Source organism: Myotis daubentonii, chromosome 20, assembly GCF_963259705.1.
Source record: "Myotis daubentonii chromosome 20, mMyoDau2.1, whole genome shotgun sequence".
Taxonomy (NCBI): Eukaryota; Metazoa; Chordata; class Mammalia; order Chiroptera; family Vespertilionidae; genus Myotis; species Myotis daubentonii.
The window spans coordinates 3,788,446-3,812,105 of NC_081859.1; the positions used below are offsets into that span (position 1 = coordinate 3,788,446).

At 52.5% G+C, this 23,660-nt stretch overlaps 1 protein-coding gene across 6 annotated transcripts in view; it reads right to left on the reverse strand.

Annotated features, from left to right (window-relative positions):
- Positions 1 to 1,778: 1,778 nt before the first annotated feature.
- Positions 1,779 to 23,660, reverse strand: part of TTC13 (tetratricopeptide repeat domain 13) — a 45,793-nt gene continuing 23,911 nt past the window's right edge. For 3 of the 6 annotated variants that reach the window (XM_059677498.1, XM_059677500.1, XM_059677496.1), the window contains 17 exons: positions 23,233 to 23,349; positions 21,921 to 22,031; positions 18,980 to 19,062; positions 17,408 to 17,549; positions 16,972 to 17,146; positions 15,281 to 15,437; positions 13,858 to 13,988; positions 12,599 to 12,731; positions 11,524 to 11,616; positions 10,400 to 10,483; positions 9,619 to 9,703; positions 8,174 to 8,280; positions 6,397 to 6,532; positions 5,385 to 5,464; positions 3,959 to 4,037; positions 3,750 to 3,829; positions 1,779 to 2,647 (listed from right to left, as the gene is read on the reverse strand). In XM_059677498.1, coding sequence (XP_059533481.1) covers positions 2,533 to 2,647; positions 3,750 to 3,829; positions 3,959 to 4,037; positions 5,385 to 5,464; positions 6,397 to 6,532; positions 8,174 to 8,280; positions 9,619 to 9,703; positions 10,400 to 10,483; positions 11,524 to 11,616; positions 12,599 to 12,731; positions 13,858 to 13,988; positions 15,281 to 15,437; positions 16,972 to 17,146; positions 17,408 to 17,549; positions 18,980 to 19,062; positions 21,921 to 22,031; positions 23,233 to 23,349 — 1,908 coding nt within the window. In that variant the 3' untranslated portion in view covers positions 1,779 to 2,532. Of the gene's footprint in view, positions 2,648 to 3,749; positions 3,830 to 3,958; positions 4,038 to 5,384; positions 5,465 to 6,396; positions 6,533 to 8,173; positions 8,284 to 9,618; positions 9,704 to 10,399; positions 10,484 to 11,523; positions 11,617 to 12,598; positions 12,732 to 13,857; positions 13,989 to 15,280; positions 15,438 to 16,971; positions 17,147 to 17,407; positions 17,550 to 18,979; positions 19,063 to 21,920; positions 22,032 to 23,232; positions 23,350 to 23,660 lie in introns of all 6 variants that reach the window. The other 3 variants (XM_059677499.1, XM_059677497.1, XM_059677495.1) reach the window with 1 other exon arrangement.

Below are 23,660 nucleotides of genomic sequence, written 5' to 3' on the forward strand. Positions count from 1 at the left end.
AAGGAGAAACATCAATGATGAGAATCACTGATCAGCTGCCTCCTGCACGCCCCTACTGGTGATCAAACCCGAAACCCAGGCCTGTGCCCCGACTGGGAATCGAACCGTGACCTCCTGGTTCATGGGCCGAAGCTCAACCCCTGAGCCACACTGGCAGGGCTGGAAGCTTCTTGAATCTGGGTCCAGAGGCTCTTTACTGGATAGAACTCTTGCTAGGAAGCAAGTCCACACTTCATATGAGAGCTGCCCAGGGGCACGAGGCAAGCAGATCCACTTGCAAGGGGTCACCAGGGCCCCGGCTTGCACTTACGGGGCGGGGCGCATGCTGTGGTCACAGCTGATGTGTGTAGGCCCAGGACCCGGAGCACAAGTGGAATTTTCCTCTCAGCGGCGGAGGCCGGGTAATTTTCCAGACTAATTTAAACCAGAGGACGGCTCCTGTAAATCGCAGTGATTCAAGCCCCTGGGCAGAGGCAGAAGCCCCAGGCTCGAAGGCTGTTGCCTAACTCGGGTTAGCCCTCAATGGTAATCCTGTTTCCTGGTCCTGGGGCCTAACCAAGAACCCTGCTCGGCTCCCAGAGCATCCTGGCGGCTCCCAGAGCATCCTAGCGGTTTCTAGAGCATCCTGGCGGCTCCCAGAGCATCCTAGCGGTTTCTAGAGCATCCTAGCGGCTCCCAGAGCATCCTAGCGGTTTCTAGAGAATCCTGGCGGCTCCTAGAGCATCCTAGCGGTTTCTAGAGCATCCTGGCGGCTCCCAGAGCATCCTAGCGGCTCCCAGAGCATCCTGGCGGTTTCTAGAGAATCCTGGCGGCTCCCAGAGCATCCTAGCGGTTTCTAGAGCATCCTGGCGGCTCCCAGAGCATCCTAGCGGTTTCTAGAGAATCCTGGCGGCTCCCAGAGCATCCTAGTGGTTTCTAGAGCATCCTGGCGGCTCCCAGAGCATCCTAGCAGTTTCTAGAGCATCCTGGCGTAGGGCGGCCACACCCAAGTGGGGGCTGCAGATGTTTGGGGCTACAGATGTGATTCTCACGCACGGACCTTCCAGACATGCTCTTTCATGAACCCACCGTCCTGCCTCTCCTGATTTCGAACCCGCTGTCCGTGAGGCCGCTGGGGACTCCGAGGAGAGGAGGCGAAGCAGAGACAGGGAAGGGGAGGAGCCTCAGACATGCAAACGGGGTTCAGAAAGTGTCCTCTCTTAGACAGGCAGCTCACTTATTGGGACCATTTCACGAAGTGACCAGTGGGTCTCTCGGGATTTAAAGCTTAAAGGGCTGGTGATAAAGTCAGGAAAAGTCCTGGATAAAATGGAAGGATTTGACTTTGAGGTAAAAAGCAAAAAGAGGAAAAAGTAAAAACAAAACAAAAAACGTTCCTCCCCGCTCTCTCTAACCTTCCAGGCCTTGGGGGCACAGAGCAGGTGCACAGACCCGCTGGGTCAGGACTTGAGCGCAAGACGCGGACAGACACACAGAGGCTCCCGTGGACGGTGCCTCTGAGTCTAAGCGCCTGAGAATGGAGTCGTGGGTCCATAGACGACGGTGGGCAGGGCAGGGCAGGCCCTGGGGTCAGAGAGGTCCAGCTGGAATCCGGGCCCCCACCCCCTTCAGCAGCTGGTGACCGTGCACAGTCAGGACTCCCTGCACCTCAGCTCCGTCGCCTGCAACGTGAAAAGCAGCGACACCTGTCTACCATGAGCGCAGCCCACACAAACACTAGTGACAGAACGCCGGCAAGAGGTTCGCTCTTCAACCAAAATCAAGAAAAGGAAGACGAGTTGGAAATGGCAAGTTTAATGAGCCCATTTCACTCACGGCCATGTACCCTGTCTGCAAAAAATCATCAGTACTTTTCTGAATGCTCTTATGCCTGACGTGAAACTCGTTCACAAAATAAAAGCATACGTGATCCAGTGTCTAACACCAGGGATTGAGAGAAATCACCCGTTTATTTTTCCCAACAAAGAGGGGGAAAAAAAAACATGGTTCGATAATTCAGTGTTTCGGTCGCTGGCAAAAACCGTCCGCACCATTCAAAGCCGAGCGAGCTCCCGGCTGCGGGCTCCGCGCAGGCGCTGACGGCCGGCACCCCCACAGCAGCCCCAGCGGAGGGCCGGCACGTGAGGTCACAGGAGTCGGAGCCAGATGCCCGGCACGATGTGCCTAAAAAAGAAGCTTTGGGAAAACGCAGACCTGCACAGGGAGGCAAACACTCCTGCCGCCGCCGGTTCGTTCCTTTTCATTATTAGTTTTTGGTTGTGAAGTAAACGTTTTTGCTGTGAGGGAGGAGCTGAGGACTTTTAAGTGGAAGCCAGCAAGCCACTGGCTAGTACACACGCCTTCCCTCCCCCAAATCCTCTCATGATTTCTGTTCTGGTTCCGAAAGTAAAGAGAACGATTTCAAGTATTCAATTCCTATCAAAAATTGGTATCAAAAGTAATAAAGGACCTAATTTCTTCGTAATTCCACGTTTTAAAAAATAACTTAAGAAGCACGAGTCCGCCCTTTACTGAGTCAACCCCGCAGTGCAGCTAGAGCTGCTGCAGGCAGCGCGGCGAGGAGTCGGCGTTCAGCACCTCGATCATGGACCGCAGCGTGGGGAACGTCTCGGACACGGAGGGCAGGGCCTTGTAAGAAGGCGAAATGCTGAAGAGGAAAAGCACAGGAGGGGTGTGAGCGGTCACACAATTTTACAAAAAAGGCAGAGCGGATGCTGCCTTCCTTCCTACTGTGACACCCACTTTCCAACAGCCCACAGAGGTAGTGACAGTGATTACAAAAACACGGAGCTGGGAGCAGAACACACCCTCCTAGGCACCGAGGCACCAGAGGCTCACGCGATGAGCTGCTCAGAAGTTCAATCCGAGTCTTTGGGGAAAAATATTAAAACTGATTTGCACATGACCGTGAGGTGCACACGTCCCACGGGCGGGCACCTGGGTGGAGCAGGAAACCAAAACAAAGGTATCCGGGAAGAACGTGGGGCCACTAGACATGCGTGGCAAGGCTAAGGGGATGCGCAGACGGAACCAGAGTGTCCGCAGACAGGGGCTCCGTCTCACAGCCGGGACCACGGCCCGGCTGGCAGAGTGGCCGCCGTGACCTGTAGATGTGCCAGGCGCCACGTGGAGGTTACCATGGGAAAACGTGGAGAAGGAGCAGGTGAGTGTGGCCAGAGGGAGCTGGTTTAATCTTTGCTGACGGTCGAGGCATCTGCGAGCCATTTCCTCCCAAGCCCACTCCCCTGCGGCTTCCGCAGAGCAGAGCGAGGAGGGCAGAGGCGGCCGATCGCGTGGCGTCCGGCACTGTTCACTGACGCACACGCGTGTCGCCTCGGTGAGGACAACGCCCACCTGCTCAGAACCGAGAGCCGTGCAAGCGCCGCTGCCCGGGCCACGGCTGCACGGGGACTCGGCCTGCGCGGGCTCAGCTCACTGCCCTCGCTCCTGAGCACGGAACCCGAGGGGCGGGGGTGAGCGGGACACGAGCCACGAGAGCTGGCTGTCTGGTTACACAAATAATAAAGACGTTTGTCACTTCCTTCACAGCGTCTGTATTCATTACTGTCACCCACACACTCGCCCTTGAAGGGGCCTTACAGGACCGCAGACCACCTGCCCTGCACGCTCCCTGTGTGAGAGGAACTCGGGGAATCGAGCGAGTCCCAGCCCCTCCGAGGCACAGCCCCGGGAGTGGCCCCTTCTCTCCCGTCAGCTCAGCACCCTCTGCGGACCCCGCGCGGACTGACCTTTTCAAGTTCATCCAGCTTTTGGCTACTTTGCTGAAGGCCTCGGAACCAGGGGCTGTCATGGCTTCGAAGTCCACCAGCTGAGAGAGGAGCGTTAGGGAGGGGGTGAGACATGAGGCGCGGCTCTCCTGGGACACCTGGTCCCCTCACGGGTCGTCACAACCCACAGCCCGGCTGGAGCGGCCATGCTCCCCGGGGCCACCGCCTACCTTGCCCTTGGGGATCTTCCCGGCCACTTCCTTGCCGCTGGCCATCAGCGCCCCCACGATCACCGAGTACGCGATCACACTGTTTAAACGAAGCACAGGTCAGTCCCCAGCTCACCGGGGCTCCCGTCGTGAGAGATGACATTTTCTTTTAAGAATCCTCTGAACATTAAACGTAAGATTGCTTTCATTTGGTTTAAAAGGTACAGACTAATTTACTTCTACAAAAGGATCTACGATGTAAAATGCAAGGGTCAATGTGACCGAGAATATCTTTTTCTGAGGAATAAAAGCCTTCTTTTAATTAGGACGTTTCTTCCCACTTAGGTTTTCGATTCCTGGGGACAATGAGTTAGAAAATATGTCTGTTTATATTTAACAGCTTCATGCGGCTTGGCTGTCACATGCGTATTGACAATATACTTGGTAGATCCAGGTTAATCCTATCGCTTAAGCATTAAAAACTGGCCTTCAGAGAAGAATAACAGAACTTGCTCTCCAGTGCTACCAGTGGGTTTGAAAAGCGATACGTTGTGTCCGTCTCCTTCCTGGCATCGAACACACTCCCTCCTGATTCTCGCATCTTTGTGACGCCCGCGCGTGTGCCCGCGCCAGCCGACCCAGGTGGCCCAGGACGCAGATAACTAAGCGGGGTGAGTGGGCCCCTGGGACAGGAGTCGCCGGGGCTCCCCTACCAGGGACGAGCTCACAGAGGGCACGGCAGGCGCAGGAGACGGTAGGGCCTGGGCTGGCACAGCAGGAGGGAGCGGTCCGGAGGGACTTGAGGAAGCGAGGAAAGGTGGGAGGTGGTGGGGGCAGGACCCTCAGAGGTTCCGCAGGGCAGAGAGGGAGGGAGGGGACGAGGCAGGATGGGGCCTGGCCCGGGCACCCTACAGACAGGTGCCAACAGCACATGCCAGCGACATGCACGCAGCACTGGGCACCCACAGACACCTCCCCTGTTACTGACATCTCAACCCCTGAAGGCTGCATGAGCCAGAATTTATTCGCATGGTCAAAGCAGCACAGAATGGTGGGTGACTCAAAAGTATAAAACATTAGGGCTACAGGTCAATTAATGGCTAAAATGTGGGGGAGAGACGAGGGTGGGGTAACAGTGCGGGCGAATATGAAAATTAAGGTACAAGGAGCACGAAGCCTGCACACAGTAGGCCTTCAATACACCTTCGTGGAACGAATGAGCCCGAGCCACAGCACTCCAGCACACATCAGGACGCTCGAGCAATTATTTTTGATGACGTGGTGGATCAAGGACATAATGTGAGGGTGGACTTTGAAAAAACCAAAAGGCAGGCTTCTGTTCTTTGATTGGGTTACTTCTGTACCCACACCCACAGAGGGAAGTGTAAGCAAAAAAAAGAACATGTTTTTCCATATGAAAACTTTAAAAGTATAGGACAGCACTCACCTGGATCCTCGAGAGAGTGGCATTAAATTATAAAAGTAATAAACTAAGGATAAGATTAAGTTGCAAACAGCGTCAGCCTCCTAGAAAAAAAAGACACATGCCCGTGAGCTTACACACCAATGACAGACTGAGTCTTTATCAGAACACATTGGGAGCAGGGTCATCTCACTCCTCCCCCACAGTTGCTCCCACTCCTGACACCTGGTGTCCCCGTAGGCCACTCCTCCCCCACAGCTGCTCCCACTCCTGACACCTGGTGCTCTCTTGTAGTTTTGCTAACAGAAGGGTGCACAGTCCAGTCTAGAGCCTACCTTCCCAGCTGTTTTAACAACTGCAAACGTTTCTGATAAGCATACAAATCTCTACCTCCTTTAATGCTATTTGCAAGGTCAGAATATACATTGAGATGAAAATAAGGCACTTATTAGTATCGATTATGCTCTTGACAAGCCTCCCTACCTCAAAAGATTCTGGTAAGCCCTCCTCTGCACAGAAATTTAGGTGGTAAAGATGCTTAATTATGTGTAAAACTTAGATGCTTAATCATAAGAAGTAACTGATTAAAACCGTGAGAGAAAGAAGGCGCCTTCGCGGGGCCACGGCACCCGTTCCAGGACGTGGATGGAGTCCTCGGACTGTCGGCCCAGGGACAGAGCAGACATCCAGGGGACAGGCCAGATCCTGCCTCCGGGGAGCCCCCTTGCGTTGGGGTGGGCAATGGAGGGACAAGGTCACAGACCGGGAAAGGTCACTTTCATCAGGGACCACATTTTTCATTTCAATCGTGACAAAGCCCAAATGTATGATAATATAGTAAATATACATTCATTTCCCCCTCCCCAGTGACTGCAGTTACTAAATATGGGGACCGTCTTGATAAGCACATCTAAAATACGTACAGGACCATGAAAGCTGGTTTCAAGCATAAAATGCGTAATCCCAATGAGAGGGCAGAGGCTTAACGTCTACAGAGAACCCCGGGCAGCGTGGACGGAGGGACACACACACCCACCCCAAACTCGGACGAGAGAATGAGCACTTTCCCCTTTGCTGTCAGGTCTTTATAGAGGGCGTCGATTTCCGCGTGATATAATTGTGTTCTTTCTTCTGTGGTCTGAGTTTCCACAGAAAATAGTATGTTGCCAACCCTAAAAATACAAGAACGCATGTCAGAGGCATGGGCGCTACAACCCAGAGCCAAACAGAGAGTCAGAAAGGAAGCAGATGGCACGCTGACGTGGCACAGACCACGCAGAAAGCGGACCTGCCTTTCCAACCACACGGGTGAGGGATGGGCCACCCCACCTTTCTGACCACACGGATGACGGATGAGCGACCCCATGTTTCTGACCACACGGATGCGGGATGGGCCACAGGATGCCATTGTCTCACAATCCGGAGGTTGCTGAGTCTAACCATATGCACTTACACTAGGAGCTTAAGGGAATACAGGGGGAAACGGCTGCTCGGGGCAGAGACTGGGTTAAACGCCCAGAAACGGCCACCCTGGTATGACCGGGACTCAGGGCCTCAGAAAGCTCTGGGACACCAGTTTCCTCTCCTTTCGTTAAGCCTCTGCTGCAGGCGCAGCTCCAGGCCAGGTCTGGGAGGATGTCATTTGACGCCACAGGTGTTTGAGGGAGGGGGCAGAAGTGAGGCACGAACTACTAGGATCTGAGACTGCTATTCCAGGGACCCGAGGCCGCGGGTGAAGTCTGGATTTTAGAATCTCTCTATATAAAAGGCTGAGCGGCCAGCTGACCGGCGGACGGGTATGATGTGCACTGAGCACCAGGGGGCAGGTGCTCAACGCAGGAGCCGCTGAGGGACAGCAGCTTTGCAGAGTGGCCTCTCGCACTCCGGGACCCCTTGGGGGGATGTTGGAGAGCTGGTTTCGGCCCGTTCCCCGCAGGCCAGGTCAAGGGGCCCCCCCTTGCCGGAGGGACCCCGCTCGCTCTTCAGATGCCCTTTGAGCCCCAGCGCGCCCCAGGTGAGGCCAGCCGGGGAGGGAGGCTCTAGGGGATGTCCGGCCCGTCTCGCCCAGTCCCGCCTGGCCAGCCACCTTTTAATTAATTTCCTTTCAGTGTGCTCAAGTCTGTGCACCGGGCCTCTAGTAGTTAATAAAAACACCCCCTGCGAGGCTACTGAGAGTGAAAAAATAGGACACCCCCTAAATGGTCAATAACAAAAAAAAGTAGTGGGGAAAATGACAACTCCCATAAAACGGAGCACTAAGCAATTATTACACATGCTCAGGACATGGGACATGCTATGAAGCAATGGTGAGGATAGTAAAGCAATATGCACAACATAATCGGTTTCTAAAGAAAAGAACTTCAGGGTTTGTATTTGTTAATCTGTGCTTATCTGCATATTCTGTTTTTTAATTTTTATCTGTGTATTCTACATGTTGCACACCAGGCGCTGTTCTTGTAATACATTAACACCTGCATTAGAAGAACTTGCTATGGCCTTCCATCTGCCAGTCTCTCAGCTGTCCGTCTGATTAGTGAAAGCCTTCCCCACAAAGAACTTCCAGAAGCCAGAGGGGCACTGCTGCCTGAGACATCACCCTCAGCACCGAGAAGGCTGTCACACCAGCACAGTGAGGAGCCATCTGCCGTGTTAACACTATGGCTGTCATGTGAAGAAATGACTGGTCATGGCCACACGTGGCCTTGTTTCGCGTCAGGGGACAGGGACAGCCCTGCTGCGGAGTCTCCGTGGCAACCGGCACAGAGCACAGCCCACTCTGCCCCGGCATCGGCCCCACCCGGCCGAGCACGTACTTGTCGCCGGTGATGGTGATGGTGAAGCCATCGTACTCCTTCCCTTGATCCTTGAGGCTGGGGACCTTGGTGTTCACCGTGAACCCATCCTTCGTCTTAGTATTGAACTGCTTTCAGGGGGAAAAAGTTCACGTTACTCGTGTTCAAGTCACTGTCAACCCTCACCCGCCGCTGTGCAGGGCGGACTCGACGCCCGTGCTCCCAGGAGGTCACCGAGGTCCCGGACGCACAGACCAGCCAGCAGTGACGGAGCACAGGCCCCAGCACGGACTCCCACCCCAGCTCGCACCCCGCAGGGCCCCCACGAGGCCGCAGAGAACCGCAGCACCGTAGACTCCCGGCTCCTGGACCGGCAGGGGCGCCCTTACTCCTGGAGCTGCTTTGGGTTTGGGTGGCTTCTATGCTCATCATCGGCTGCAATTCTAAGTCTGAGCGGAAGAGCTGCACCGACACCCGAACTCAGAGCAACACCGTGCCCTGCTGCGCGCCTCCCGAGTGTGTCTGGTTGTTCTGGAAAGTGTTCCCTGTGACATTTGCAACTGGGAACTTGGACCCACACCGACTCGGCAGCTCACGGGCCAGTATGTTCCAGGGATCCCGCCAGCTGCTCCCTCTCGGCTGCACTGAGCCACTGCGCCCAGCACGCTTCCTCTTTAAGCTGACACAAGTCTGACATGTTAAAGCCTCCCTAAGCTGACTGTGTGTCCTGCCTAGAACCACCCCCCCCGCCCCCGCCCCCCCCCCCCCCCCCCGGGAACTAGATGTTAGAGACAGAGGCGGCCAGCGTTCTGAGTGGTGCATCCCAGCAGCCCTCGTGGAGCCGTTCCGCCCTCTGGGGGGCATTTGGGGAATTCATGGGGCGTTTGGTGGCCACAGCGATGAGGTGGGTGGGAGCCAAGACTACCCGATGCCCCTCTGGACTTTCCTGTAGACGATAACTTAGTTATAACTTAGTAATGACCAAGGCCTGGGACTCCGGTTACGCTTACGCACTAAATGTTTGTTACAGTTTTAGTATGCACGGAATTTTCCAGATTGCCAGCAGCACATAAACTGAGGAAGCGGTGTACCATGTACTGTCTGGACTTTCCGGAGCGTGGTTTACCGTTTCAGAGAACCCTGTCACCCGTGGCAGCGTCGCTCATGGTACCCGAGTCCCCACATGCTTGAAGCAGGATTCACCTGCGTGTATTTTAAGGTTCCTTCTGTCTCCCACATCGACTGCTTCCTCACAGACCTGCTTCTAAGCCTGAGTGCAATGCCCGAGTTTCACTTTATTTTGGTTATTACGCAGCATGGGTATGCGAGGGTTTTCGGGCGGCGCACTTTATAAACCTGACGACACTGGCAGCGTGATATTAATGAACATGGCGTTTAGCGACTCCCAGAAGGCTGCAGCTTTATTGTTCCCCGAAGGTGCGCTGCGGACCTGAGGGCAAACTTACCTTCATGATCGGAAGAAGGTCTTCCACTTTGTGTACCTTCTCCAGGGCCTCTCTCACCTCCAACAAGCCTTTGGGGTTATTGGCACTAAAGAGAGAGATGGGACTAAAATCAACACAGAAACGTAGTAATAGTGTGGCTGCCTCTCGCTGGGCCACAGCGGAAGTTCCTAAGTAATGGGAAGGGTTCATCTGAACGAGTCTGGCCCACAGATGAGAAGGAAGGAAACGGGGAAGCGGATTGGACCAGCATCCTGTGTGGCCATGAAACCTCACTCGCCGATTCCAACTCTGAAGTTAGAAGCAAAGGCTTTCTCTTTGCTCACACAGAAGTACCTGCTAGGTGGTTGTTGTTGTTTTTTAATTTTTTTATTTCCCTGCTAGGTTTTTATATCAATTTTATATTTACTTGGTGATAATGACTCACTCAGAATTTTTTTTCTCCAGTGTTCTGTTCACTGTTATAACTATGTCTTTACAGCTCCCTCCCTCTCCGGTGAGGAGGAATGAATATTAAGACGGAAGTCCCTTCTAAAGGATGCCAGAGGAGCATCCTGCCTTTTAGAAGAGACTAGGAAAGCCACAACACTGAGGTCCATGGAGTCTGTTAAGTTACATAGAAGCAGGTTGATAAGTCACTAGGAAAGGCTTTATGATTCCAAACACGATGCAAACATTTAATACACTTTGTTTACTCCATCAATAAGCTTAGTTTTCAAGTTTCATAAACATAACAAAGACGTGAAATCAATCCATCACTAGGAAAAAGAATGTAAAGCATTACCCATGATAAATAAGAATTCTGTCTTTAATAAAATGAAGAATTTTCTCAAAATACTCCAGGTATCTCATGTTTATCACCTGCCCCCTGTAAGAAAAATAATAAAGAATTTTTACAAAGGAATAGATGCCAAACAACATCGAATGTCCAAGTTAATCGTGCAGCCGGTTCTGGGGGAGGTGCCGCCCTGGAGGTGCCGCCCTGGAGATGCCCGAGTGGGGAGGAGGGTCCTCAAGGACTAACGAGGCTCAGACGTCTGTGCCACTTCCCTCCCCGGGACGCCTGCACTTTCCCAGCGACACGCCTTCTCCCCGTTCTCCTGACAGCACTGCTGCTGCTGCTGCCTGATGTCCACCGCAGGCAGCCCACCATCCCCACTACCCGCCCTAAAGGATTTCTCTCACATTTCTACGCCCACCCCCACCCCCACCCCCAATCTGAAAACCCCCAAACTCCATGCACAGCCACACGGTGATGTGCACACTCCACGGATATGTACATGGGCCAGAAAATGTATACACCCGATTGGTGTCACGTGTACATCGGACTGACGTACATGTCCAACATGTACACACCTGACTGGCATGTACAAGAAAATGGACACAGCCTACGTGTGTGCGACATGCACACACCCAACTGCTCCCCAGACTCCCCCAAACCTCGAGTTCCTAACAGTCCACTCATCGACACTCTCCCAGCTCTACGCCCGCCCCTTTGTGTCCTGTCACTACCTGGCCTCCTCAGACACCCACACACCTGAGCCAGACAGGACATCTCCCAGTGGCCCCATGCTCTCCCCGTGTCCACCACCCACCAGCGCTCCTCATCCTACCTTCCAGCATCCTCTCTCCCCTCCAACTCACTCTGCACAGCTTCCAGGCCTGGGTACCTGTTCACCTGAGCTATCACACAGCTTCCTAACCACTCCCCTGCCTGCCAGGGACCGCACTTCCTCCAGCAGCGGGACCAGCTGCGAGGCTGCAGCCAGGACTCTGCAGGGCAGAGCGGGTCCGTGCGGGCCCTCGTCCAGGTCACCAGGAAAGGAGCCACGGGCCTCTCGTGGTCTCCAGGCCCACGACTGAGAATAAACACGGATGAAGACAGAGCAGATGCACGGGGGGTCCTACCTGATTAAATTGATGTGGTTGTTGAAACCTCTGCTCAGGCTGCGTGCCGGCATCTGATCTAACCACAGCACCGGCTGGTCCGGGTCCGCAATCCTGTAAAACAGAGCTTGTTAGAGACGAAGGCCTTCCACAGCCCAGAAAGGTCCCAACGCGTTAACAATAAAATACCGTCTTTGCACAGCGGGGAGAAAGCGGTGGCGCAGACCAAACTCCAACCAGCTGTCCTGACGGCCACGGAGGAAGTCAGGACAGGCTCACAAGCAGGACGGCATCTTCTCATGAAAGTGAGTATCATCCGTGACCCACGCGGGAGCCGGGCACCCCGGCACACACGGCAGCTATAGAGACGCGCACCAAAGTCCATGCAAAGGCCACAGCGCACGCTCTTTCGAAATGACTGCTCTTCTGGCCGGTGCGGCTCAGCTGGCTGAGCGCCTTCCCACGCGCCAAAAGGTGCCGCTTCTATTCCCAGTCAGGGCACACACCCAGGCTGTGGGCGCAGTCCTGACGGGGGCAAGGGAGGTAACCGATCAGTGTTCCTCTCTCTCCCTCTCTCTCTCTAAAATAAATAAAAACATATTTTTTCTTAAAAAAGGGGATTGCTTTTTCTAAAATACTTTTTTAAAAAATGTATGTGGAAACATGGTAACTCCTATTTTGTCAATACTAAATGAGTGTATTTCAAAGAATAATGATGCCAGCAATACTTGACAAATTTAGAGAGGATAATATAGTGTATGAGGCTTCTTGTTAGGAAATAAAACAGAACTCGAAACCTGTTGAGGAGACTTTTTTTTTAAATCCTCACCTGAGGATATTTTTTCCATTGATTTTTAGAGAGAGTGGAAGGGAGAGGGAAAGACAGAAATATCGATGTGAGAGAGACACAATGAGTGGCTGCCTCATTCCTGAGCCCTGACCAGGGCCCAGGCCGGGGAGGAGCCTGCAATCGAGGTACATGCCCTTGACAGGAATCAAACCCAGGACCCTGCAGTCCGCAGGCCGAGGCTCTACCCACTGAGCGGCACCGGCCAGGGCGAGGAGACCTCGTCTCTGTCATGCAAATGCTGGTTACCGTCTCCACTTCACCGCGATGTCGAACATGTCCCTCCACTGCATCAGCCGCGTCTTCCCGTTCATGCGCACCTTCGAGCTGGTCCAGGTCCGCTGCACGGCCTGCATGACCTCCAGGGCGGCCAGGCCCATGGCTGCGGAAGAAACCGTGAGGGAGCGGCGGCCAGGACAGCTGCGGGCCTGAGCTCGCGTCTCAGGGGTAACTCCGGTCGGTAACAGCGGACCCTTGAACACTGGGTTGGGGCACTGGCCACCTGCACAGCTGGAAACCCGGGGACCAGTTTGATTCCCCCAAACTAACTGCCAATAGCCTACTGTTGGCCAGAAGCCTTTCTTATTACATAAACAGTCCTGATTACATAAACAGTCCTTATTACATAAACAGTCGACTAACACATATTTCATCTGTGATGTGTATTATGTACTCTATTCTGAGGATACAGTAAACTTGAGAAATAAAAATGTTATTAAATCCTAAGGAAGAGAAACGGCCTCCACAGTTCTGTGCTGTATATGCCGTTACGTTTACATCGTCTGTTGGCAAGACAACTGTCTGCCAGCACCCACATCAGTACTGTCTTAGGCGATGCACTGTCGGGGCTACACCTGTCCATACCACCAGACATGACACAGGGAAAGCTCGTGTGGGAAAGCTCAGACGTATCTGCAGGTGTCAGGGTTCGTGCACTGACAGGGCAGAGCCAGCGATCTGACTGCTCTGGGATAGCCGGAAATCTCTATGAGCTTCCACAGATGCACTGAAAATATCCACGCACGAGTGGGCCCTGCAGGTCCAACCTGCGCTGTTCAAGGGTCAGTGTGTAAAGAAAGAATCACAAGTGTGGAGATTTAACAAGACCGGGTGCACACCGCAATCATGACGGCCCTGCCAAAACTCAACCTTTCAGAGGGGCCCAGAGACACCCCAAAGGTGTCCCCTCCCCTCGGCTCCCTCCCCAAGCACCCTGAGGCCTCCAGGAAGGAAGCCGCCCCGGGGACGGGGGAGCCGCCTGCCCCGCAGGCCTCGGACCGCCCTATGGGCCCTATGGTCTATGTTTACGTCCACACCATGGCAACCGCACGGAGCCAGGGCAGGAGGCATCGTCCTTCGGGATGCAGATGAATGAATCCACACGTTGCTGTGATGATCACGTGGAGATGTTGAGTAAGCACAGCAAATGGTTTTTTAAAGCACAGCGCGGTTTGGCAATCCTGGCTCCTTCGTCTGAAACGGCTCCATTTTCGGAGCCTTGCACGTACCTCTGTGTATTCTCTTGTTGGGCAGGAAACCAGGCGTTTCGTACTGCATCAGTGACCCCAGACGATCCGCTACGCAGATCAGCTCTTGTACCTCCGGCTTGTAGCTCTCAAAGTTCTGATGCAACACGTCTCTGGAAGAAACAGGTCGGACACGATAAGGACTTTTACAACAGGCATCCGGGCATTGATTTCCCCGAAGAGCAGTCGCCGCCTCCACTGAAAACCAATCAGGAAGCCGAAGGCCACCGGTTGCTGCCGATTCTCACATTAACGATCTGATTCTGTGGGAGGCTGGGCCCGAGTCGGCACCGAGTTCCTCCTCGGCAGGATCGGCACCTGCTTCTGGTGAAAGCCTCCCACGTGGGACCAGTGCAGCCCTTTCCAGTCCAGCCAAGCCCTCCTGCCTGTGCCTCCAGCATGCTTTTTTTTTTTTTAATATGTTTTTATTGATCTTCAGAGAGAGGAAGTGAGAGGCATAGAGAGAGAGAGAGACATCGATAGGCTGCCTCCTGCATGCCCCTACTAGGATCGAGCCCCCAACACTGGGATGTGCCCTGACCGGGAATTGAACCGGTAACCGCTTGGTTCCTGGGTTGACGCTCAACCTGTGAGCCACAGGGCTGGGCTGCCTCCAGCATCCTACCACCGCAGCTGTTAGATACGCTCTCCTCTGGGACACCTTCCTTGTAAACGTGCTGACCATTCACCATTCCAGTTTGGACGCCTTTCTTTCTTTTCAGAGAGTGAGAGGTTTGATCTTTACAGAATTTCCTTAATTTTTAAGACACTCTGGCCTCCCAGGAATCAGTATCTATTCAGGATCTAACGGCGCTGTGACGGGAGAGCCCTTTGGCATCTCCGCTTTGCCCTAGGGCAGCAGTCGTTGGCCAGTAGTGGGATTTCAGACCTTCAGTATGTTAAGTAATTTGTTTTAAAAGTAACACAGCAGAAGAATAATGCGTATCAAAGGCTGCCAGTCAGACTGCCCATGATTGGCAGGGAAGATCCGACTAGAAGAAATGACGAAATCCAGAGGTAAGTTTCATGGTACTTTATAACCTAAAGAAGCCTGGCCGGTGCAGCTGAGAGGTTGAGTGTCAACCCATGAACCAGGAGGTCACGGTTCAATACCCGGTCAGGGCACATGCCTGGATTGCAGGCTCCATCCCCTGTAGGGAGCATGCAGGAGGCAGCCGATCCATGATTCTCTCTCATCATTGGTGTTTCTATCTCTTTCCCCCTCACCTTTCTACTCTTTGAAGTAAAAAAAAACCCCAAATATAAATATATAAAGAAATATTTGCAGACGTGTCAAATCCAAAAGTGATCAGAAACAGGAACAGAAAGCCATGTATTGGTGAAGAGACAGCCCGGTGGACTACGGTTCAGCCTGAACAAGAGGACACGCCTGCAGGGCACTCACTTGATGTGGGGCTGCAAGCCCGGCTGCTCCTCGTAGTCTTCTATGAGGAAGGGCAGGTTCTTAGCCCAGTGGTCCTTGAAGCTCCCGGGCAGGTCCGCGTCCACGTTGTACTCCGTGAGGGGCGTGTCCAGGTGCGCGTGGAGGTACCGAGAGTACTCTGCGGGCAGGAGTGAGACCTCACACCCAGTGCCGCTAAAGGAGCGTCTCCTCTAGCGGGCGGCCACACAAATGTTTTGTGACACACGCACTTCATCACAGTAACTCTAAATGGGGAGCACCATGCTAAGCGGAAGAAGCCAGCCAGAGAAAGACAAGCATCACATGATCTCACTCACATGTGGAATCTAATGAACAAAATGAACGGATGAACAAAATAGATGCAGAGACACAGAGGCATGAAACAGACGGATGCATTTCAGCGGGAAGGCGGGGGTGGGTGGGTGGGAAGAGATGAACCAGGGAACTTTTATGCTTGTGTGCATAACAATAATGCAGTGACTGCCTCCTGAGGGGGTGGGAGCGAGGTGGAGGGGGCCAATGGGGAAAAAAGAGACATCTGTAATACTTTCAACAATAGATAAATTAAAAAAAAAAAAGAATCCTACATGGAGACTCCAAATTTAATTAAGTCACTATTGTTATATGCTAATCGGAGTGACCTGCCACTGACTTGAGTCTCCAGGTGAATACAAGCCAGTCGGCCTGGGCCCACGGTGGCTGAATTTTAACCACCTTCCCATGAACTACACCACAGAGCTCACGTTTCCCTTCCAGATGCTGAGAATCCAAGTGTCAGATTGAGCCTGGTTCCCCGTCACCTGCTAGATGAGTAGCTGCCTATATGGTTTCACCCACGGACCGCCTGCTGCCGATCTCTACGAAGCAGCGCGGAAAAAACCCGGGACCTGGCGCCCCATCCCTCCATCTAGAGCTCACACGTCCCAGTTTTCCAAACCAGGAAAAAAGAGGGAATTCAGAGGACAGGGCTGTGCTGCCCAATAGGCAGCCCATAGCCACCCAGCCACGGAGCACTTAAATGTGGGTGGGGTGCCTGAGAAGCTAAATTTAAATGGATTTGAATGAATTTAAACTTAAAAACATTTGATACAGTTATTAGAAAACTTCAGTATGTTTGAAAGAACTTGCATATGTGAATCTACTTTTTCAACGTTAAATTTTTGAAATAAATTTAGATCAAATATGCCCCATGGAAATTTATATTGAAATTGAGATGTACTATAAGTGCAAGCTTGGAAGACTTAGTACAAAAAAGGTAAAATAGCGAATGAATAGTGCTTTCCTATCAGTTACATGTTGAACTGATATTGTGGATATACGGAATTAAATCAAATGTTCTGTTAAAATTCATCCCACCTGTGTGTTTTGACCTTTTCAATGTATCTACTAGAGAATTTAAATTACACACAGTTTGCGATTATTTTCCTTTGGACAGTACTGTTGCGAAGGGCTCGTGGTAACAAAGGAAAGAGAAGAAATGGAAGGAAAGATCTGGCTTTACGTGAAAAACAAAAACAACTAGTTCCGAGTCCCACCGCTCACCAAGGGGTGGCTATGGACAGGTTTCCTGGAACCTCTGATACTCAGCTGTCCATGGAACGTAAGAGACAAGACAAGCAATACACTTCCTGGTTTTCCGCGTTGGAATTCAGTGACTGTCGTTTCTGACTCACCGCGGAGGTACTTCACTTTCAGGTACTCCGGGCTGGCCTTCTGGCCGGGGAGGGGGTCGTTGAGCATGACTTTAGTCTGTGCCTTTATCCCCTCGTAGAACTGCCCCATGGCCACGTGGCTGAGGCCCCGCATGTACTGGCACACCTCGTTGTACGGCTCCAGCTGCAGACACCGCTGCCGAGGCAAGGGAGAAACGCGTGTTAGTGTCGATCCAGTTTAGGGAAACGCTCATGTGCGTCATCCTTTCATCTGGAACTAGGCGAGCTCTCCCTCCAGGTGAAATCAGGCCCCATACATGCTCTGTGAATTAGCCGACAGGGCGGGGCAGCGGCTTTCCTTCCGTTTTGAGGCAGAAACCCGACTCCCCAGCAGCCCGCTCATCCCGGGACTTCCCGGGGAGCCGCGCACGCCTGCAGCCGGCTCGCTCGGGCTCACCTTGAAGTTCTTCAGGGCCTCCTGCAGGCTGCCGTGGTGGTAGAGCATCAGGCCCCGGAGCTGCAGGGTCTGCACGTGGTTCTGATTGAGCAGCAGGGCCTTCTGGAAGCTCTCGGTGGCTGCTTCGAAATTGCCCAGTTCTCTAGGGGTTTCACAAGAGTCACGCACACGGTACAGACTCGTTAGAACACATACTCAGTAAGTCATCTTCAGAGTTAAGGCCTAATCCGGGAATCGGATAGCTTGGCAAGGGGTTTCCCTTTTTATTTTTATTGATCTCAGAGAGAAAGGGAAAGGGAGAGGGAGAGAGACAGAGAAACATCAATGATGAGAGAGAATCATGGATCAGCTGCCTCCTACACGCCCTCCATTGGGGATCGAGCCCCCATGTGCCCTGACTAGGAATCGAACCATGACCTCTGGGTTCATAGGTTGATGTTCAACCACTGAGCCACGCCAGCTGAGCTCTGAGTTTTTTGTTTTGTTTTATTTTGTTTTAATATATTTTATTGATTTTTTACAGAGAGGAAGGGAGAGAGATAGAGTTGGAAACATTGATGAGAGAGAAACATCGATCAGCTGCCTCCTGCACATCTCCTACTGGGGATGTGCCCGCAACCCAGGTACATGCCCTTGACCGGAATCGAACCCGGGACCTTTTCAGTCCGCAGGCCGACGCTCTATCCACTGAGCCAAACTGGTTTCGGCGAGCTCTCAGAGTTTTGAAGAGAGTTTCTGTTACTGTCTTCCTTTTCTAATTTTTATGGTACCTTTGAATAAGTCAGAGTGCATTTTTTTTTCCCAAAGCCAAAATCAGAATGGCTCTGTTTCTGAGGGCCAGGCATGGAGCCAGGGAGCCAGGCAGCCAGGGTCACGGCACAACTTCTCCCTCCCGACAGAGAAGCGTCAGAACTGTAACACTTCATCCCTCTACTGCAACCCACACCCAGATCATAGGCATGTGGGCAGTAGCCTTAGCGGCGGCTTAAAACAACAGCAGCACCTATAACTCCACAGCTCGTGAGCCGCTATTCAAACCATCACCTGGGGAAGCCTCTCACTTTCCAAACAGACACGCATACACACGGAAGTTAGGAGCGTAAGAGTAAGTATCAGGACACCCTCTGACACACGGGTCCTGCTGTGTTCCAGACTCTCAACAAGTGCGCACATGCCTTTGCGATTTAGAACGACCACTTCTTTTGGTGAAGAAACGAAATTTCGGCCCAGCCAGTGTGGCTCGGCGGTTGAGTGTCAACCCAGGAGCCAAGAGGCCGCCGGTTCGATGCCTGGTCAGGGCACATGCCTGGGTTGGGGGCTCCATCCCCGTTGGGGGCCGTGCAGGAGGCAGCCAATCGCTGATGCTCCTCTCTCATCGATGTTTCTACCTCTCCATCCCTCTCCCTTCCTCTCTAAAAATAAATAAATAAATACATACATACATACATATTAAAAAATAAAATCTGACTCATAAAACAGAAATACAACTTTGCTTAGAGAGCATTCCTATCTGAGGCTCTGGCTTCCCCACCCGCCACCCGCCTGCCGCCCACCCGGCGCTCCTCTCCTTACCTGTAGGCCTGCCCCAGGCTTTTATAGGCATCGATAAAATCAACCTTCTGCTTCAGAGCTTCTTTGAAGGATTCAATAGCTTCCTGCAAAAAGCACAGAGAACATTGTGTCGCTTGCAGAACAGTTCAAATTGAGTTTTGCTTCCATCACTAAAGCGCCTGAATGTATATTTCACAGGGTCTTAGTGACTTTTTAAATAGGAGGACTTTACAGGAAGAGAGAGGTAGGGAGTGCAATCAACTGAACCTGTAGAGTTTACTTCAGTCAACAGATGCATCCCTGGGGACCACAGCTTCTCCCTGTCTTAGGATGTTCTGCCTAAAGATACCACCTGCCTATTAATATCACTTCCTTCATGATTGAAAGCCCCGTGGAACCACAAGGCCCACCAGCTGTGGGAAAAACTCAGATGATCATAACTAGCAGCAATAAAATAGAACCAACTAAAAGGGGGAAAGCAAGCCCACAGTGAAACTGTTCACAAAACCAGTGAAAAGGCCCTGTATGGGCTGTCTGAAGGGTTCCCATGATCTATAAGGAAAAAGAAACAGGGACACAAAATAAAACAGAAACCTTCAAGGTGGGCGTGTGGCAGGTCTGCGGCTGAGGGAGTGGGGGCCACACAAGCTAAGGGAGTGGGGGCCACAGGGCACCCTGCTGCCAGGAGGAGCCGTAGCAAACACAGCGCTGGCCTCTGTGGGACTCTCCCTGTGAAAACCGCTACAAAATGGACCCTTCTGTTTCAGAACCGTCATCCCAGGCTTAAACCGGCACCAAGTGTCTTTTTCATTCTGACTGGCTCGTTGACTGTACTAAAGATCATGAAGACATTTCACACATTTCCCCAGGAAAAGAAGTGTCTCGCGTAAGTGAATGGCTACAAAGCCTCACGCTTTAATGAGAAGGACTTTACAACTTCTGTGATCATTTCATCCTCGATGAGACAGTTCAGAGCAGAAAACTACTAAAGATGTCACATGCCTTGCACATGGTAGGCACTCAATAAATATTTAATGATTTGGTGGGCACACAAGATAATTTTGCAAAAGCAGTACGATCCTAATTCTTTAAAAAGTCACGCATTCCCTGCTTCTGGATTGTCTTAGGGGCGAGGAGCGGGCAGCAGGGCAAGAGGCTGGCTTCTAAATATTCCTCAGGCAACAATAGGACAACGTGCACTTTAAGGAATTCAACTGAACACTGTTTGGTAGAAAGAGGAGGACCGGTAACTTCAGTCTTTAAGAAATGTTCAAGGCCGCTGTAAACTAAGGTTTCCTGTTATGACGTATTTTTGACTTTTAAAAATTTTTGCAGCTATATTTTGACTCAGCAAACATGTATTGAGCGCCTACTACGTGCCGGGCAGTGGGAGGCACAGGGGAGACACGGTGAGCAGGTCGCCACCTCTGTCCTCTCAGCACTCAGTCGAGTTAGAAGCTAGCATCTACCCCGGTTATTAGAATGCGCGCTAAGAACTACAATAGAGACACCCGTCCACGTCCTGGGAACAGAGGGAGACGCAGCTACCTGACCCGGGTACAGCACAGGCTCCCAGAGGAAGGGGTGGTGGGCTGGGCCTCAGAGAACGTGGAGGAGAGGAACTTGGGAAGGACAGAGGCCTGGTGGACAGGAAGGGACTGCGCAGGGGGACAGGGCGCTCAGAATTGGGGGAGGGGGAGGAGAGAGGGGTCAGCAGGAGTGCAGGCAGCTCGGGTGGGAGTGGTGGAGACAGAAGAGTCGGGGACCAGGCCAGTGTGGTGACCTGGGCCATGCTCGCAGTGGGGGCTGGGGGCTGCAGGCAGGGGTGCAGCCTACGAATGGCTCTGGGCAGGATCGCGGCTGTGCACCGGCAGAGCAGACAGACTGGGGAGGGGGGAGGAAGGGGCCAAGTAGCAGGCGGCTCGAATGGAGACAGTGTCTCCGGAAAGAAAAGAAGGGTGCAGTTCGGGAGACACCTGTAAGAGCAAACTAGGACCGCCCGGGCGGCTGTTTGGATGTGGGGATGAGGAAGAAGGCAGTTAGGGAGCTTATCAGCTGGCGAGCCTGGTGGGGGCGAGGGTTACCCAGCGTGAGGAGGACCGGAGGAAGGACAGAGGCGGGAGGGGGAGGGCCGCAGCCCAGGGCGGCGGGTTCAGTCTGGGTGTCTGTGGATGTCTGGGGAGGTGCCCAGGCCATCGGCTGCCCACTGCACTTACAGCATGCTCGGACGCCACAGATCTTCAATGTGTGCTTTCTCTTCAGCTTTTAAGAGGCTTTGGTTTCGGGGTTCCTGTCTAATGACTGCACAGCTCTCTACCTCATTCTGCCAAAGAGGGGACATAGCAGAATCAAGATTTGAAGCCGTTGGGAACACAGAAACTACGTTCAAATGCATCAGTCTCTGTGGATATGCGCTGGCTCTGGGCCGGCTGGTGCAGGGAGCGCCACTCACACCTCTGGCCGGGCCTCCTCCCGGCTGGCGGGCGGCCAGCTCTCCCTCTGGCCGACAGCACAACCTCAGGGAACCCTCAGAGTAAAGGCTGATTGAAATACGTGCTCAGAACATACAATTTCTTAAGTATCCTTGAGACACAGATAAAGCAGAGAGAATCCAATAGGAAAATGGTTGCTGTTTTTTCCCTAAAACATCCAAACTGCCCGGTACAGCTACTGAACTGGACAGCTGTGCCATCCGCCATGCAATGCTGCCTGGTAGGTTTCTATGTGCTAGACGATGACGTAAATAAGGGGTCACCCATCACCCACTTCCTGGATTTCTGAACTGCGGCTGGCCTGGAGACACCCCTTCACCAGGGACACAGAGGTATCTACACGAAGTTCATTCATTTAACGAAGGCGTTTCACCACTGACTCAGGGTCAGGGCTGCGCCAAACTCAGTTCCGTGGCATTCTCCCCACCGCGCAGCGGGAGCGGGGTCCGCAGACACGCCCACCACGTCACCTTCAGGAGGCCGCGGTGGAAGAAGGTCAGCCCTTTGTACAGCATGGCGATCGGCTGTTTCCTGTTCAGCGCTAGGGACTGCTGGAAGTCTTCGTGGGCCGTGGCGTAGTCCTGGGGAGGGAGAGTGGGAAGAATGAGGCAGCACTCACTAGACACCTGGACATTTCCTACCTCTGACCGGGAGAGAAAAAATCCCCATGTGTTCTCTGTCCTTTCAGCCTGAGGAAACATTTCGTGACCATAAATAACTCGAATGCTTCGACTGTTAAAATAGTGGATTTTCTTAGGAAATGGATGGGAAGACCAACAAAGGTTTAATATAAATATACTGTTTCAACTATTCAAACACTATTATTACTTTAAGTGATATTAAAGTGATAACCTGTTAGAGGAACTTTAAAAATTATTTTCTGGTACTCACAGGTTATTGTATTAAATACATCTAAAATAATTATGCTATAAATCGACCTTCACATGTACTATGCTGAGATTTTTAAAATATCTATTTTTTGCATTAAAAATTTTTATAAAAATTACATAAACCCAAAGAAGATAACTGGGGCAATCAGAAATGCCACTGTGATGATAAAAGACAAGCCTGCTAGACCTGGGTCACCCACAGAAGGAACCTGCAGCCTGGGGAGCCACATTAGCTCAGCTCATGGTTCCGGGGTTGATACCCAGGGGAATTCAAACTGTACCTCTAAGTTGAATAATCACACTGACAGCAGGCCCACCTGCTTTCCTACGCTGGCAACAAGAGAAGCTGAAGTGTAATCCAGGAACCAAATTTCTCGTTTCTCTCTCTTTCTCCCCCCACTCCCCTCCGCCCCGGCCAGAATTAGCTCCTACTGACAGTTCAAGCAAGAAAATGTGTTCTTGCCGAAACCGGTTTGGCTCAGTGGATAGAGCGTCGGCCTGCAGACTGAAAGGTCCCAGGTTCGATTCCGGTCAAGGGCATGTACCTGGGTTGCGGGCACATCCCCAGTAGGAGATGTGCAGGAGGCAGCTGATCGATGTTTCTCTTTCATCGATGTTTCTAACTCTCTATCTCTCTCCCTTTCTCTCTGTAAAAAATCAATAAAATATATTTAAAAAAAAAAAAAAAAAAAATGTGTTCTTGGTACTTGATATTTCGCTACGGGTTCTATTTCAGTGAAAAAATTAAAATAAATGCTCTTATAACTAACGGTCTTGTATCACCAACATATTACTATGCGGCCCCAAACCCAAATCTTCCGGGAGCAGGAGGAAAGGTGACCTCGGTGTTTATCATCGCGCAAGGAAGTGTGTCTGGGCAGAGAGGACTCGCCTCTGAGATGAAGTGCAGGGTCCCGCGGTGCCGGTACAGGCGGGCGGAGGGCTGCAGCTGGATGGCCTTCGTCAGGTCGTTCACCGCTTCACCAATGCGCCCCAGAGGGGACAGAATCTACAAGCCCAGAAAGGCGTCAGGAGAGAAAACGCCCAGTGAGCAACCCTAGAACTGCCGATGTTTTCACTACGCTTCAGCACACTGCACTCTCCGCATTACTCCCTCCGCGGACTAGAGTCCCTGACCCCAGGCACTGGGCAGTGGGGTTCAAGGTCAGCAAGCTGAGCGGCCTCGCCTCTGCCCGCCCAGGGGAAGGCTAAGGAGCCGGGACGGCGGCCACGGCCTCGGGGCTGTCCACGCTCTGGGTTAGCACCAATGCTGCTGTTCTTGAAATGTGAACATTCCCCTCAACCTCTAGTTACTCTTTC